At 43.9% G+C, this 18,863-nt stretch overlaps 1 protein-coding gene across 1 annotated transcript in view; it reads left to right on the forward strand.

The window, feature by feature from the left end:
• The window catches only part of PLCZ1 (phospholipase C zeta 1), a 42,577-nt gene that overhangs the window by 12,294 nt on the left and 11,420 nt on the right, over nucleotides 1-18,863 (forward strand). Inside the window, exons 3-6 of the mRNA XM_044281504.1 lie at nucleotides 5,042-5,243; nucleotides 6,942-7,086; nucleotides 7,627-7,779; nucleotides 12,516-12,713. Of these exons, the coding sequence (XP_044137439.1) occupies nucleotides 5,042-5,243; nucleotides 6,942-7,086; nucleotides 7,627-7,779; nucleotides 12,516-12,713 (698 nt within the window). The remainder of the gene's footprint in view (nucleotides 1-5,041; nucleotides 5,244-6,941; nucleotides 7,087-7,626; nucleotides 7,780-12,515; nucleotides 12,714-18,863) is intronic.

Here is an 18,863-nt window from a genome sequence, read left to right on the forward strand (position 1 = left end):
AACACAGACACATTAGATTTCCGAATTTTTCCTTTTTTATATATGTTTTTATTTTATTTAATCCAGTAAAGTACAAAAAGAGCAGTAGTAATACATTTAACAATTACATAATAAAAACATCAGGCATAAACCAAGAGGGAGTAAGAGTGCTTAATACAATTGCACCGATAAGAGTAGCAGGGTATTCGTTCCCCTGCCACTAAAACACCCCCTACATGGAGATACCGGACCTATCCAATACATTACAGTAAATAGCACATTACTTATATTACCTTTAAACCTTTAATCCTTATTTTATGGTTGAATCTTTGGACACCTCCACCACATATGGATAATGTTCGCTTTATCATTCATACATCTAGGACATAGTCCGGGCGTTTTAGCTGAAACTTTCTTGAGCCATTTTGGTGTTATATATAAACGGTGTAATATCATAAACTGAGTTACCCTATGAGAGGGGTTCCTCGGGTAAGGTTTAAAACACCAAAATTTTCCCCACTGATCGTCTGTTATTATCCCTATATCATTCTCCCATTTTGATTTTACTATTACAAATAAATCCCTCACTTCTAGTTTCTCGTATCTTTTTATACAAGCTTGACACCAATTTGTGTTTTCCTTTCCAACCTACTATATAATTAATCACCTCATGTGGTTTTGTCACTATATCTTCCTTTTTTATAACCGTTTTGACAATATCCACCAGCTGAATTTATCTAAAATAACTTTGTCTATCTTCCCTTACATTCATTAATAATGTGTCCCTATCCTTCAGTGTTTCATTTTGAAAATATTGTGAAATATACCATAAATCCTTATCAGTCCAATATTTGGCCTCTTTCAAGAAGGTGGCATTACCTAACCTCCTATTATACCATAATGGTGTGACTTTAATCTGCCCCTCTAAATTCAGTGACTTTTTGACTTTACTCCATACCCTCACCAATAATTTTACCAATGGGATTTTATATAGGTGCATACTTTCCAGTTGTCCTGATTCAAGTAATGTGAATATATCCGGTAGGGCACCCTCACTCTTATATACCAAATGGCTCAGAAAGTCCACCTGTGTCCAATTCATCATTGTTGCAATATTAGCTACCATATAGTACAATCTGATATCTGGGACCTCTAATCCTCCTTATTCTTGTTTCTAAATTTTTCCATCAACCTCCCCATTCTGGTGTCCCCACAGTGTCATCCTGCTGCCACCCCAATGTCTGTGCCCGTTGTGCCCCCCAACGCCCCAGGTACTATACTGCTGAAAAAATAGTGACCCTAATAGATATAATTGGGGTCCTTTATCAAACTGGTGTAAAGTAGAACTGGATTTCCAAAAGAGCTGTCAAATATGAAAGGTGGAATCTGATTGGTTGCTGTGGGCAACTAAGCCAGTTCTACTTTACATCAGTTTGAAAAATGACCCCAAATGTTCCTATAGTGTCCACAGCAGCTATAATGTCCCCTAGAGTGCCCCCAGTAATAATAACACCCTATATTGTGCTCCAGGCAATAATCCCTGTATAGTGTCCCCAGAAATAATAGAAAGGCCCCCATGCTGCCCCCCACACAGTAGTATCCCCCACGCTGCCCCCGCACAATAGTGTCCCCCATGCTTCCCCCACACAGTAGTGTTCCCCACACTGCCCCTCACACAGTACTGTGCCCCCACACTGCCCCCACACAGTAATTTTCCCCACACTGCCCCTCACACAGTACTGTGCCCCCACACTGCCCCCACACAGTAATTTTCCCCACACTGCCCTCCACACAGTAGTGTCCCCCACACTGCCCCCCACACAGTAGTGCCCCCCATGCTGCCCGCCACACAGTAGTGTCCCCCATGCTGCCCCCCACACAGTAGTGTCCCCCATGCTGCCCGCCACACAGTAATGCCCCCTAACGCTGCCCCCCACACAGTAGTGTCCCCCGCGCTGCCCCCACACAGTAGTGTCCCCCACGCTGCCCCCCACACAGTAGTGTCCCCCCACGCTTCCCCCCACACAGTAGTGTCCCCCACGTTGCCATCCCTCCCATTATAATTTGCCCCCTACTGTGCCACACAATATCCCACCATATTCCCCCCCCCCACGTCCTCCTGTGTGCACCCGCCTCATGACCCCCAAAGTTGGCACATTATAAAATAAAATAAAAATTTGCCCCCACACAGTATCCCACCATATTTTCACCCCACACGTCCTCTGTCCTGTGTGCACCCTGGCCCCCTCATGTCCCCCAAAGTTGGCACATAAAAGAAAAAAAGAAAAAAAACCTAAAAGCTAATTACTTACCTGCGCTTGCTCGCAGAGTCCCAGCACTGTGCTGCTGAGTCCCAGCACAGGCGCACGCGATGACGTCTGCGGCGGAATTTCACTACCGCATAGGCTTCAGGCCTACTAGGCATGAAGCCTATGGAGGTGATCGTCGGCGGGACTGGGTCACGGGTGACAGCGCTTCAGCAATGAGCGCTTCCATCTGTATTGAGCCGGCACCTGGGGCGCTATCAGAGCCGGCACCCGAGGCGCTAAGCCCCCCTGCTCCCGCACGTCACTGGCTGCAAGCAAATCATCGGACGTCAATCAGGGAGATCAGAGTGTAATATATAAGATATGATATGACTGGAGTGTAATACATGATAAGAAACATACATTTGTATATAACTCTGCATGTGATTGGAGTATAAAGTATAAAATCCGAATTCAGCGCTTGATTTGACTGGAATTTTACACATGATGTAACAGCAGAGTTGTGACTGTAGCTTTGGATGTGACTGTGAGTATAAAACATGATCTAACAGAAGAATAAATGAATGCAGCTTCGGATATGACTGTAATATAAGACGTCCTATAATAGCAAAATTGTGTCTGCAGCTTGGGATGTGGTTGGAGTATACCATATGTGATAGATGACAAGTGCAGCAGAGGATGTATGCAGTCATTCTCTATTAGACCTGGCAGTTTTGCTGTTATGTTGTATAATTTATGGTAAAATCTTGCTCGTTAATATAATTAGGTATCAGATTCTACATTGCTTCGCTGCCGAGTGTGAATCTGTTGGATCAGTGGAAGATTCACTGTATGTAAAAATAAATCAATAATCACCCTTTGTACTGGGACTGGAGATTGGGACAATTAATAGTTGGGCGAATGAATAATTTATCTCAGGATCAGCGGCTTCGTCTGAAAAGCGACTTCAAGAGCAAATCACACAAAGATGAGATTAAAGTAGAAATGCACAAAGTCTGGAGATCCTGTGAAGCGCTCATTAATCCTACGGCTGGTAATTCTGGAGCTTCCATGGATCAGAGGTCACCCCTGTGTCCAGTGAGATGAGCCCCCTCTACAGACACTGAGGTCACTGCCTGAGAACCGTAGTGGAGGAGCAATCAATCACCGACAGTGTACGATGACAAATAAAAAAGAATGGTATGAGAGAAACGACTACGACTAAGGCCCCTTTCACACGAGCGACAATGTGTGACATGAACGCATATAACCTGCACTGAATTCATTTCAATAGGTCTGTGCACATGAGCGTTGTTTTTCACGCTTCAGTTCTGCGTTGTGTGAAAAGCGTAGCATGTTCTATATTCTGCGTTTTTCACGCAGCCCTGGCCCCATAGAAGTGAATGGGGCTTCAGTGAAAAAAGCGCATTGCATCCGCAAGCAAGTGCGGGTGCAATGCGTTTTTCACTGATGGTTGCTAAGAGATGTTGTTTGTAAACGCATCAAAACGCATTGCACTCACGCGGAAAAAAAATTAACAACTGAACACAATCGCAGACAAAACTAACTGAACTTGCCTGCAAAATGAGTTTCACTGAGAGCACCCTAAACGCATCCGGACGTAATCCGACACGCTTGTGTGAAAGAGGCCTAAGGGCGGGTTCACATCATGTTTTATGCCTCTGTTTTGTATACGTTACAAAAAAAAATAATATGCAGCACACCACGTTCTTGTATCCTGCACAGTCCGGTAAAAAACATGTATACTTTTTTTTTTTTACAATGGAATTCTTTGGTGAACGGATGCCACTGCATGGCATCAGTCTGAGGCATCCGTTTAACGTATACGTTTTTTGTATACGTTAAACGGATGGGAAAAACGTGATGTGAACCCAGCGTTATGCCTCCGTTTGATGTACACATTAGAAAAATAACGATACAAAAACGCAGCACGCCACTTTGGGATGGGAAAAAAAGTATCCTTTTTTATTTTTACAATGGAACTCTGTGGTGAACGGATGCCACTGCATGGCATCAGTCTGAGGTATCCTTGTAACGTATACGTTTTTGTATACGTTAAATGGATGGGAAAAACGTGACGTGAACCTGCCTTAAGTACTGACCTTGGTGCAGTCGCACAACTGGCTCTAGATGATTTCACTACAGTTTCTCCATATGTAAGCTGGTCCAATGACTGTGTCTATGGCAAACTGTGGCACCACATCCTGCCCTGTCCTTCCAGGTTTGGATGATAGGACGATGGGGGCCAATACTTGTGTGATTACATCATACAGTACACAAGACAATACTGTAACTACTTAGCCGTGCCCCTTTTGTACATTGGAGCTGTATGGTTGAAGACAGGTTATTATACAGAGTTTGATCCATGAGTCCTGAAGTTGAATCTATGACCAGGACATAACTGTGGAAATGGCACCATTCGTATGAAATACGTTGACCCCAGACCTCCAAAGTGTCCCTCTTTGGAGGTATAGTCACTACTATTCACCCAAGTCCCTCTGTCGCACTTTGCTCTTTAAATGTCCCTCTTTTTTGATCTGAGGTATATAATTTCATTATAATACGTACAATATTGATCCAGAAAGTGTTTATCTGGTTCCTCTCTGTATATTAGAGCCCGTCTTGCAAATTATTTCATTATTCGATGCGATTTGGATTTTACAGATTTCTATATTCAGATAATATTTGCATTATTGTGCACTAAGAAAAATGGATCTTTCACACAATGAACCATAAGTGTTCCTATCTGACCGTCCAAAAATGTGGGAGGTATGTGACCCTGATATCTCTTTCAGCCCGCAGAGACAACTATATGACCTTAGAAGGGTTTGTCAGGTTCATGAATTCTGAGGACAACTACATCCTGCGGAGGAAGCACCGTCAAGTCTACCAGGACATGAACCAGCCACTAACCAATTACTATATATCCACATCCCACAACACCTATCTACTGTCTGACCAGCTTGTGGGCCAGAGTCACCCATTTGCCTATAGCAGGTAAGAAAAAGCTTATAATATGGGGGTGGGGGGGAGTTGAGGTTCTAGAGGTGGGATAGAAGTAAAGGCATGTCCCATGTTCAGGAGCCTCATACCCTACCCAGAGAGGAGAATGAGGACTACAAAGTGCATCTAACCCTCTGGAGGACCTGGCACATTCATGCAGTCTAATCATTCCAGTGTAACGTTTAGTTTCATCTTTGGAGGGGCTGCAAGGAGACTGGATACTGACAGCTCCATCTAGATTACAAGTGATTACTGGGGGTCTCAGCAGCAAGGCATTATGAGATCCTACGAATGGAAGGGAACTGTCCAAAGTTCAGGGTCTTGTACATTGTTCTGAGAACTACCAGTCAACCCATGCTGTACTATTCACATGGAGAAAGGGGTTTACAGGAATACTCTAGGCAAACTCAATACATTGTGTTATACCCAGTACAGGGTCTGAGGGGGCGGAGCATGACACAGAGGCGGCTTCTCTCTTTGATGCTCTTTTAACCCCTGTGTTATGCTCCGCCCCCCTCAGGCCCTGTACCAGGTGTATCTCAATGCAGCATAATATGGCATGGGAAGCAGGTCTAGTATGGAGTAGTGCATGCTCACCAGTCGTGCCCATGGTATGAGCAGCGATATAAGGTGGAACATAAAAATATAGGTAATATGTGGCGCACAGGACTGACAAAATCTCTGGTGGAGGTGCTCACAGTACAAGAGGAATCACCCTTCCTCTCAAGATATAATAAATAGAAAATAGAAAATACTGGGCACTCTCACTTGCTGTGAAACCACATCGTTTATTGAGGTAATGTTTAAAATAGCAGTATAATAAAATGGATACAATATCTAACTATAGTAGCAGTATAATAAAATATGGATACAATACCTAACTATAACACTCTGTATGCCGATATATTATATAAAAAATGCATACAACACTTAAAATGACACATAAATCATACAATGGAAAATCTGGAATTTTGACTTTAAAAGCAATACCGCCAGATGGTTGGGTTGTAGGTGTCCTAAAATGTTCACAAAGTCTGTGGAAAAGTGCAGCAGTGCAATCTCTATGAGATATGCGATCTTAATGTTAAAACCTCTTGCTTATAGAGGATATCAGTTTGTGATTTAGTTACAGTGATGTGTATGCGGCGTCCCGCTGTACTCACTGTTTGATTCAAGTTAAGTTGCTTTTCTCTAGTTGCTTTATCTTGCTGGTGTTCCGGTACACTGGATGTCTGTGTCCGGTCCTCACTCGTGCTTTTCTTGTTCCTCACGATCCCTTGTGACTGCCGCTCCGTAGATGTAAGAGCCGGCACTCCGCGCTTGGACTTTGTTTGCACGTGTGTTTGGTATCTCGTGCTTCTATGTCCAAGTCCTATGTAGATGCGCGTCCTGGGATATAAGTGGGCACTGGAGGTATCACCGCAAGTAAAACTGATGTCCGTCAGGGGGTCTTTTTGCACCAAACGTGTTTCGGGGTGTTAATACCCCTTCCTCAGTGGAACAAGGTGGAACATACAGCTAACATGCTGGGATCACAGAGTTTTATATTGGAAGGTTACATGTGTCCAAGTGGTCACCTACCCCATCCATAGTATGTTCCTATAAATGAGTAGAGGGGTGTGTGTTTTTGCATTGCTCATAACTAAGGGGGTCACAAACTATTTCACTCTTAATCTCCTTCTTCACACCTAGTGCTCTCATGAGGGGATGTCGTTGTCTGGAGATTGACTGCTGGGATGGAGAGGAGGATGAGCCTGTTGTCTTTCACGGATTTACTTTAACCAGCAAACTCCTCTTTAAGACTGTCATCTCTGTCATCAACCAATATGCGTTCCAGGTCAGAACTGCCGCACATCATTATAATATACAGTACAAGGCCTAAATAGTATCACTGCAGAGTGGTCATGTAATACAGTGACCAAACAGCTCCATTGAGAAAGTCTTTGGTGCTCCCTTCGGTAGGGGTGGCTAATGCTCCCTGCACAACTGCACAGGTTGCATACTCCTAAGGCAGTCCAGTGGTGGAGTATTCTGGAGACCTGCTTGCTCCAGTCATGCAGCTAATCTTGTATGTCTTGTAGAATATAATAGAAGTCAGATTGTGACTTTCCAGCGATTGTCCTCTACCTGTCATATACACTGTAATCTGCCTGTCATGTACACCTATCTACCGGTCATGTACCTGACTTGCAGTTTGCTGTTGCTGTTGTTGGGTTGTCCCGGACTCTCTGCTCCACCCTTTGATATTACAAAGTGATGATTCTGAAGTCACTACAGATATAACAGTAATGCCCCCCCCCCCCCCTTCCCACCAGCTCTTAATTAATCATCTGGTAATTATTTTTGTGTCTCTTGTGTCTTTCTGTTGACCTTCCAGGCTTCCCCATATCCACTTATCTTGTCATTGGAAAATCATTGCTCCCCTAAACAACAGGACGTGATGGCGAGACATTTATTAAGCATTCTGGGCGATAAGCTTCTCACCATGACAGTTGCCAATTCCTTCTCCAGATTCCTGCCGTCCCCTGAGGTAAATGACAATGTACAAATAAGTGGAGAGGGTGCTGCTGCTCTACGAGTCATTCAGGATTGACTGGATGCATGATACAGAATACAGCGATGAAGTGCAAATTTCTTCAAATTCGATTTTATTCAGCCAAATCGTTTGGGTGGTTTGATTCATTTTGAATAAATTTGACCCGATTGACAAGTGCTCCAGTTACCCTGAAAAGGTGTGGATTATATTCTAGGGTCTCCCAGGACTGTATGCCAAGCCAGCTTTAGTAATGTCAAAGTGACAGATATGGCTATGGGTAGTAGTTTTTGGGTGCCAGTTAATAGTAAATCTTGGATCTTTAAAAGGGGATTTATTAATGGTACAGGGAGTAATAAATAAAAGGTTAGCTAACTCTAACGAAGGCCTCGTGCACACCGCCTTTGCCTGGCCGTGCCTGTATTGCAACCCGCAAACAGAGTTCTCTCCATGCCTTCGCACCGCAAAAGGATCATGGACCTAACGCAAACTGTGTTTCCCAATGCACGGAATGTCTGAGCAAAGGCCATGTGCATGAGGTGTAAGGGACAGGAACACACATGTAAGGGGTAGGGAAGGAAGTGCCTAACTACCTGTGTGCAGGCTTATATATCAGGCTACTTTCACACTAGTGTTAATATTTTCCGGTATTGAGTTCCGTCATAGGGTCTTAATACTGGAAAACAACACTTCTGTTTTGTCCCCATTCATTGTCAATGGGGACAAAACATAACTGAACAGAACGGAATGCTCCAAAATGCATTCTGGTCCGTTCTCATACCGGAGAGCAAGCTGCGGTTTGCTTTCCGTCCTGGGATGTAGAGAAAGACGGACCCGTCATGACCCACAATGCAAGTCAATGGGAACGGATCTGTTTTCTCTGACATAATAGAAAACAGATCCGTCCTCCATTGACTCCTTCATGGAGTTTATGACGGATCCGTCTTGGCTATGTTAAAGATAATACAACCGGATCCGTTCATAACGGATGCAGATGATTGTATTATCAGTAACAAAAGCGTTTTTGCTGAACCCTGCCGGATCCAGCAAGAACGCTTAGCCATGCACACACATAGTCCATCCTTGGAACACTTCCAAAATACAATCAGCACAGCCCATCTCTGCTGTGTGTAGTGCCGTGGAGCAAGGGCACTTTGGAGTTTGGGCGTTTGTAGACATTTGCCCCTATTACTGTTATAAAACGCCATCAACTGACTACTTTACTGCACATTGAAGTTTTAAAGGGTTAACTTGCACTGTGATTTATGCCATTGTTTGCACCTATACTGTTTGATATTGTTAGTTGATTGCTTTTTATATTATATATCCTGTTGATTTGCACTGTGATTGCACCATATTTGCACTGATTTGTGGAAAGGATTAATACAGTTAGTTCACACTGAGACTTTGGGAATTTTCATTATTTGTCCATTATCCATCATTTCCCAAAATTACGACATTATATCCCCAGGGAGCAAATGGTACATTGGACAAACAAAAAGAGAAGTGAGAGTTAGGGCTCTTTCACACCTGCGTTCTTGTCTTCCGGCATAGAGTTCCGTCATCGGGGCTCTATGCCGGAAGAATCCTGATCAGTTTTATCCTAATGCATTCTGAGTGGAGTGAAATCCGTTCAGGATGCATCAGGATGTCTTTAGTTCCGGAACGGAACTTTTTTGGGCTGGAGAAAATACCGCAGCATGCTGCGCTTTTTGCTCCGGCCAAAACCTGAAGACTTGCCGCAAGGCCGGATCCGGAATGAATGCCCATTGAAAGGCATTGATCCGGATCCGGCCTTAAGCTAAACGTCGTTTCGGCGCATTGCCGGATCCGACGTTTAGCTTTTTTAGAGTGGTTACCATGGCTGCCGGGAGGCTAAAGTCCTGGCAGCCATGGTAAAGTGTAGCGGGGAGCGGGGGAGCAGTATACTTACCGTCCGTGCGGCTCCCGGGGCGCTCCAGAGTGACGTCAGGGCGCCCCACGCGCATGGATGACGTGATCGCATGGCACGTCATCCATGCGCATGGGGCGCTCGGACGTCACCCTGGAGCGCCCCGAGAGCCGCACGGACTGTAAGTATACCGCTCCCCCGCTCCCCACTACTACTATGGCAACCAGGACTTTAATAGCGTCCTGGGTGCCATAGTAACACTGAACGCATTTTGAAGACGGATCCGTCTTCAAATGCTTTCAGTACACTTGCGTTTTTCCGGATCCGGCGTGTAATTCCGGCAAGTGGAGTACACGCCGGATCCGGACAACGCAAGTGTGAAAGAGGCCTGAGTCTGAAGCACAGATGAAAGGGATTGAACGGAGGAAAAACCATAATAAACAATATGAAGTAATATTATTGCAACATTGTTTTGACATGAAACATAAATGAAATTAATTCAAATGGACAATACTTGAATATGCAACCCCTTTAGATTTACAGGAAGATTCACAGTAAATTGTTGCAACATGAAACAAGATGGATTACAACAATGGAAACATTGTTACCAAAGAGAATTTTTATAGATCCGTCTCTGAGATATTATGTTTTTATGTATATTTCCATAAATATCTAGTATAGATATACATAGATAATGTATTCTTTGTATACTGATTAGCATGTTAAATTAATGATGCAGATGAAACGGAGTATTTAAAGAACATAGCTACATCCCATTGTTACGCATGAGTAAGGGGGCATGACGCCCGAAACGTTGGCCGAATTGGCATAGGAAAAGCTCAGTGTTTTTGCATGAGATATAGGCCTGCGAGCCATCCTTTATTTGTGGAAAATACAATAAAAAGACTGAAAGCACTTTAAAGGGGTTTTCTCATCTCAGACAATGGGGGCATATTGCTAGGATATGCCCCATTGTCTTATAGGTGCGGGTCCCACTGCTGGAACCCGCACCTATATCGAGAACAGAGCCCCGAAAGTGAAGGAGAGTGCACTACACATGCGCAGCCACCCTCCATTCATTTCTATGGGGCCGCCGAAAATAGCCAAACGCTGGCTCGGCTATCGCCTTCTGCCAATTAGAAATAAATGGGAGAGGAGGGGATTAGTGCTTGGTGGTGGACTGGTGGTAGACTGCTTGCTGGTGTGTAGACACCAATACCTGGTCATGTGATCCTTCTTATATATCTTTCTTGGCTTCTGAGCTGAAAAATTGCATTTTGTGAAATTCGCCCATATTGAATAGCCAAAAATTCAGATTTGAAATTAACCTGAAATTTTGGTGGCTTACGATGTAATATAGGCTTGGAGGGGGTCTATTGTGACAACGCAACTGCTACAGAACATCTTTATGAAAAAAGGGGAATATCGTGTTATTCATCATGGGAGTTAAACGTGATGGAAGGGAGGAATGTCAATATTAACCTCTTTCCTACCCAAGACCACCTAGAATGCTATCATCAAACACTTCCCCTTCCAGCAAACTATCAGGAATATTGAAATTAACCCCTTGTCTTCCCTCAAACACATACTAACATTAACCCTTCACTAGCCTAGACCACCAGGAATACTCACTTTAATCTTTTCTTTAAGAAATGCTAATATCAACCTCTTCAGAATCAGGGTATATTTCATTTTTTGTTTTTTTCTTGCTTTCCGAGCCATCTTTTTTTTTTACTTTTCCATTTACATAGCCCTTTGACAGTGAAAAAAATGGGTTTTGGGGTTTTGTTTTTATGGAGTTCACTGTGCACTAAAAAAGACAAGATGGCGGTATTCTGCAGGTCAGTACAATTATGGCCACACCAAATTTATATAGTTTATATCTTTTTACTACTTTTTAAGGGTCACTGTGCTTTCAGAAAACTTTTGATATGTTCTAGGGACATATCAGAAGTGTTGATTGGTGGGGATCTGAGCACTGAGGCCCACCAAAAGATCTCTAGCATGAGGGGAGAGAAGCGCTTATTGGCTGTTCAAGACGGGAGCGAGACGGGCCTGTAGACTTTATTGAGTCTGTGTCGCTTCCTGCTAAGGCTGCTTTCACATCTGCGGCATGTATTCTCTGCCAGAACAGCCTGCTCGATTTCTCCAGATATGGCACTACCGGATGCAACTAAAATGCCTGCTGGCCCTATTAAAAATAATGGGGTCCAACGCTGTGGTCTGTGTCCAGCCGATTATCGGTATTCTCTGCTGCAGATGTGAAAGTAACCTAAGCAAGCTTTTCTCTCCCCTCGTTGTAGAGATTGGTGGGGGTCTTAGTGCTCACCCCCACTGATAAAAACTCCTGATATGTCCCTATAACATATCATTAGTTTTCTGAAAGCACAGGGAGCCTTGTGCAGGAAACAGCTATTTTATCCACTTACTAATATAATGTTATGACCAGATCAATGTCGATGTCCATATTTGTAAATTGTCGAACTCTTGTTAAGTACAGTCTAAATCACAGTACACGCTGTTATCCCACTATGGAGCCGGAGGGGCATGTGACTAGACTCGTCCATCAGGGGCCTCCACTGTATAACACTGTGCATGGCCGACTGGTGGGGCACATAATGTCTACATTCTTTGGGCTGTGCTGTTTTATGTGGGGGCTGTATGTAATATTAATATATAATATATAGTGTGCACATTGTAGACATTATAAAGCAGTTTTTGTAGCTGCCCGCTATATGGCTATGTCACCATTATACAGCAATATTTATTTGATGCTGTCTTTTATTTGCATCATGATTTCTGCATTACTTCATGTTATGTGTTTTTTATGATTATTTCCCAGGCCCTGAAAGGTAAAATCCTAATAAAACACAAGAAGATTGGGCTCCTCCAGGACACTATTCTACGCCCTGTTCCCAGTGCTCATGGCCAGATTGGAGAATTAGTTGAGCATGATGATAGGTCTCAAAAAGAGCAACTAAGGAAGATCGGTGTATCCATAAAATTCCTGAGAAGAAGTGCAGAGTCCAAAACCAAACAGGTGACACAATGAGCGTCTTGGTATAAATCTGTGCCTGCTCTTCTCTTCTGACCCAGTCCTCAGGGTTCTCTTGGTCATTCCTGGTTCTTCTCTGTATTTATGCAATATATCTCAGGAGAACAAGTTCCAAAATCCCAAAAAACTGTGAAGTTTCATATACATGGATTATTTCTCCATAAAGTCAACCCATTAGGGAAAAGAGTTCCCAGTAGAGGAATCCACCACAATCATCTCCTCAGGGGCAGGAACCATGTTTTATAAAACGTGAACCTACCCCCTTGTTAAGACAGGAGATGTTCCTCAGCTAATATTTCAGTGCTGGAGGTCCCTGAAGTTTCAACTCATGGAAAGTCCAGTTAGCCCCCATTACTCGAAACTTAATTGTTTGATATTGTATTGTTATAGTGACTGGTCTGTGTGGAGTTGTAGTCCCAGCCTTGGCCTTCCACTACACTCCATCAGTCCTCATATTCACACCTGAACAATCCGGATAAGCTGTAATTTTATAACATTTCGGATTGGACTGCATTACTCTATCCCCCTCCCCATTTACAGCATAAATCGTGAAAGTGATGGATCATATAATCAGACCAGAGCTTATGTGATCACTGTGTTGATTGATCAGTCTATTGCAGGCATCAGTAACAGTACAACTTGCTACAAACTACAACTCCCAGCATGCACACTTACTTGGCTGTTCTTTCAACTCCCATAGAAGTGAAAGGAGGATTCTAGGAGTTGTAGTTTCAGAACAGCTGGAGTGCCGGAGGTTGCTGATCTCTGATCTAATGCCTTGGTGATCCTGGGCTTATCCTGTTTCCCGTCTGTCCTCACTACCTTAAGGTCGGGCATCTTGCTCCAGCCCTTTCTCTGCCCCTTTATTTCTATCTCACATTATAATACTGATAAATGTTCACCTCACAAAGATTTCTATCATTTCTATGTGATTAGTGGAAAATCGTCTTTGCACGCTGTGCCCCAGCTAAAATCGCCAAGGATGAGATTGGGAATGCAGGATTAGAGGCCTTAGTGAGCTGTGGTGTGGCTGCTTATTGTTCAATGTAAATGCGCATTAATACGATTCCAGCTCCAGAAATGATATTCAATTAGAGGATTATACAGCATGCGGAGAGCGCCGGGCGGACGAGACAAGATACTAAACAGCTCTTGATTGCAAATGCTGTGTGCAAAAACACGGACGTTTCCAATTGGGTCACATAGGGGAAATGATACAAAATTCCCCTACTAGCAGCCTTAATGAGGAAGTAATTATAATTATACTAGCAGAAGGACCCGGCTTCGCACGGGTATATTTCATCTATTCAGGGCCGGTTTTAGACAAAATGTGGCCCTGGGCAAAATCAAAAGGGGAGGCCCACATCTTGTAGTAATGTGATAAAAACACAGTCCGACACCTCCGCCGATCAGCTGTTTGAGGAGACGGCGCGTGCTGTTCACTGCTGCTTTCCCATAGACATATAGCAGCAGAGCAGGAAGAGAGGAGGGAGACGGCACGTGAGCACAGCGAACGCCGTCTCCTCAAACAGCTCAACGGCGGGAGTGCCGGGTGTCAGACCCCAGCCGATCTAATATTGATGACCTCTCCTTACTACCCCTAGTAGTAATAATATTAACCATTATGCTCCCAGTGGCTGTAATGTCCCCCTGTAGTGCCCCCCACTAGTTCCAATATATAATGCTTCCTCCTATAGTGCCAATATATATATATAATGTTCCACCGTAGTGCCAGTATGTATATAATGCTCCTCCATTCCTCCCCAGTAGTGCCAAGTATATATAATCTCCTTCCCCCCATCCCTGGTGCCCCCAGCAGTGTGGACATTTAGTCCCCCCCGCCGCTGTTTTATCTGTGGCTTGTGTTGCTGCGTCCTGATGCATGCGGTCCCAATGACATCACCACTCCTGCTCCGGGTCTCACGTAATGACGTCATCATGCGAGACCCAGAGCAGGAGGTTGCAGTGATGTCATTGCGGCTTCTTGCTCTTTTCTAACACCTCACAGGCTTGAGGTCTAGCGGCCTGAGGCTTGTGAAGTTGGACGGCCATGAGTGCGCCCCCCTTTGTGGGGTGAAGTAGCACCCTAGGCGTATGACTACCCTTGCCTATCCATCGTCCCGGCCCTAATTCAGAGGACTATAACTCCCAGCATGTCTAAGCCATTATTATTTAATATCAGCGCACATTACAGGAGGATGTATAAGAGGATGGGACTACAGACGTGGACAAAATTGTTGGTACCCTTTGGTCAATGAAAGAAAAAGTCACAATGGTCACAGAAATAACTTTAATCTGACAAAAGTAATAATAAATTAAAATTCTATAAATGTTAACCAATGAAAGTCAGACATTGTTTTTCAACCATGCTTCAACAGAATTATGTAAAAAAATAAACTCATGAAACAGGCATGGACAAAAATGATGGTACCCCTAGAAAACACAGAACATAATGTGACCAAAGGGACATGTTAATTCAAGGTGTGTCCACTAATTAGCATCACAGGTGTCTACAACCTTGTAATCAGCCATTGGGCCTATATATATGGCTCCAGGTAATCACTGTGTTGTTTGGTGATATGGTGTGTACCACACTCGACATGGACCAGAGGAAGCAAAGGAAAGAGCTGTCTCAAGAGATCAGAAAGAAAATTATAGACAAGCATGTTAAAGGTAAAGGCTATAAGACCATCTCCAAGCAACTAGATGTTCCTGTGAGTACAGTTGCACATATTATTCATAAGTTTAAGATCCATGGGACTGTAGCCAACCTCCCTGGACGTGGCCGCAGGAGGAAAATTGATGACAAATCTAAGAGACGGATAATCCGAATGGTAACAAAAGAGCCTAGAAAGACTTCTAAAGAGATTCAAGGTGAACTTCATGCTCAAGGAACATCAGTGTCAGATCGCACCATCCGTCGTTGTTTGAGCCAAAGTGGACTACATGGGAGACGACCAAGGAGGACACCATTGTTGAAAACGAATCATAAAAAAGCAAGACTGGAATATGCCAAACTACATGTTGACAAGCCACAAAGCTTCTGGGAGAATGTCCTGTGGACAGATGAGACAAAAATCGAAGTTTTTGCCAAGGCACATCAGCTGTATGTTCACAGACGAAAAAATGAAGCATATCAAGAAAAGAACACTGTCCCTACTGTGAAACATGGAGGAGGCTCTGTTATGTTCTGGGGCTGCTTTGCTGCGTCTGGCACAGGGTGTCTTGAATCTGTGCAGGGTACAATGAAATCTCAAGACTATCAAGGAATTCTAGAGAGAAATGTACTAGCCAGTGTCAGAAAGCTTGGTCTCAGTCGCAGGTCATGGGTCTTGCAACAGGACAATGACCCAAAACACACCGCTAAAAACACCCAAGAATGGCTAAGAGGAAAAAATTGGACTATTCTAAAGTGGCCTTCTATGAGCCCTGACCTCAATCCTATTGAGCATCTTTGGAAGGAGCTGAAACATGCAGTCTGGAAAAGGCACCCTTCAAACCGGACACAACTGGAGCAGTTTGCTCATGAGGAGTGGGCCAAAATACCTGCTGAGAGGTGCAGATGTCTCATTGACAGTTACAGGAAGCGTTTGATTGCAGTGATTGCCTCAAAAGGTTGCGCAACAAAATATTAAGTTAGGGGTACCATCATTTTTGTCCATGCCTGTTTCATGAGTTTATTTTTTTACATAATTCTGTTGAAGCATGGTTGAAAAACAATGTCTGACTTTCATTGGTTAACATTTATAGAATTTTAATTTATTATTACTTTTGTCAGATTAAAGTTATTTCTGTGACCATTGTGACTTTTTCTTTCATTGACCAAAGGGTACCAACAATTTTGTCCACGTCTGTATAACTCCCAGGTGCCAAGCCATTATTATGTAATATCAGAGTACATTACAAGAGGAGGTATACAACTCCTAGCATATCCAGGGTTTTGTAATGTATCCTGATATTATATAATAATGGCCTGGACATGCTGAGAGTTGTAGTCCTCTCCTCTTATACCTCCTCTTGTAATGTACTCTAATATTACATAGCAAGCTGGACATGCTGGCAGTTGTAGTCCTCTCCTCATACCTCCTCTTGTAATGTACTCTGATATTACATAACATAAGAGGCGAGGACTACAACTCCCAGCATTTCCCTTACACTTACATTGAATCCATACTGTTTCACATGCATGGCTGGTCTTCTTCTTCATTACTTTACTGCACTGCTGAGCTCCGCCTCCTGTTCTGGTCACATGATGGTGAGGTCATCACAGGTCCTTCATCACCCCTTAGACAATGGGGGCCCTGGATAATTGCCCAGGTTGCCCCCCCCCCCCCCCTAACGCCAGCCCTGCATCTATTTCATTTAATGTTTGTGTGTGTCATTAAAAGATATCTACAGTATCCCCCATAACAGTGAACTCCACAGTCCCCCACCCCTTAACACTGACCACCCCCGACAGTGCCCGCCACTTTAAAATGGGACCTCCACAGCAGCCCATCCCCTTAACTTTGACCTTCACAGCAGCCCGCCCCTTTAACAGTGATCACATAATCAATAGACCAGGGATCGCAAACTTCGGCCCTTCAGCTGCTGTGAGACTACAACTAACTCCCAGCATGCACACTTACTTGGCTGTTCTTGTAAGGGCTCATGCACACAGCCATTGCAATTTTTGCAGTCCACAAATTGCAAATCTGCAAAACACAGATACCGGCAGTGTGTTCCGCATTTTGTGGAACGGAGCGTCCTGGCCTCTATAGAACTGTCCTATCCTTTTCCGTAAAACAAACAAGAATAGGACATGTTCTATCTTTTTGCGGGTGCTGCAGAACGGACATATGGATGCGGGCAGTACACAGAGTGCTGTCCACATCTTTTGCGGCCCCTTTGAAGTGAATGAGTCCACATGTGACCTGCAAAAAATGCGTATCGGATGTGGACCAAAAATACGCTTGTGTGCATGAGCCCTGACTCCTATAGAAGTGAGAGGAGCATTCTGGGAGTTGTAGTTTGAGAACACATAGAGTGCCGGAGGTTGCTGATCTCTGATCTAGACTAAAAACAACTAATTTAGGGATCAGGACTGTGTAGAAGGGGTGGCTCACCTAGTGTTGCAATATGAGAGGTGCTCTAGATCTAATCTGACTCACCCAGTCAGAAGGAGTATAATGCAAATGAAAGTATAGACCGGCACTCAAATATAGGAGAAAGCAGAATTTATTATACTAAAAATAGTTGGTAAAAAGACCTGGTGGTGGTCAGTCCAGAGTGTCTAATGAGGACTAAAAGTCTCACCTGTGTGATAGAGGTGAAAAAATAATACAGGAATTGTATAGTATAGTTTCAAAAAATTGTATAAAAAATTGAAAAAATAAATTGAAAAAAATATAAAAATGTAAAATAAAAATAAAGATAATAGTAGGCAATAAAGATGAGGGTAAGGTGACCCTATGTGGGTGATCTCGGCTTTGTGGCAAGCGTGAGGAGTGACTCAAAATGCTGATAAAATGCTGGTTGGAAGCGCTTCCAAGGCAATGTCAATTAGTTGTCTGTATGCAGATTTCCCAAACGCGTTTCGAAGTCTAGAGCTGACGAACTGATGAAGAAGTCAGCCCTAGACTTCGAAACGCGTTTGGGAAATCTGCATACAGACAACTAATTGACATTGCCTTGGAAGCACTTCCAACCAAGAAGGATCTCCCAGGAGCACCCATTTGTCCGCGAACGCCAGAAGCCCGCGCAATACCGGCGCACATCCAACGCCATACACGTAGGACGCCGGTCAGAGAAAGGCCCGCTCGACTAAGGTGAATACACGGGAACATCCACTTCAACATCAGCGACAGTCGCTTCAAAGAGAAAGGAGACCGGTGAGTGACGAGACCCAGAGCAGACATCGAGAAAGGTAACAAAGGCCAGCACATTGAATTCGGGTGGGACGCCGCCCGATCCTGGCCTGTCATCTATACACCAAATGTCTTTGTACAACACGATGGTCTGTGAATTCTGTTGATTTTCTCACCCGTGACCGGCTAGCACCATCTGCTCTAGACCGCAGCACCATTTACCCTACTGTGTAGCTGTCTACTGAATAAACCTATCGGGAGGAGACTCTGACTATTAAAGGATAACTGT

Source organism: Bufo gargarizans, chromosome 2 (assembly GCF_014858855.1).
Source record: "Bufo gargarizans isolate SCDJY-AF-19 chromosome 2, ASM1485885v1, whole genome shotgun sequence".
Lineage (NCBI taxonomy): Eukaryota > Metazoa > Chordata > Amphibia > Anura > Bufonidae > Bufo > Bufo gargarizans.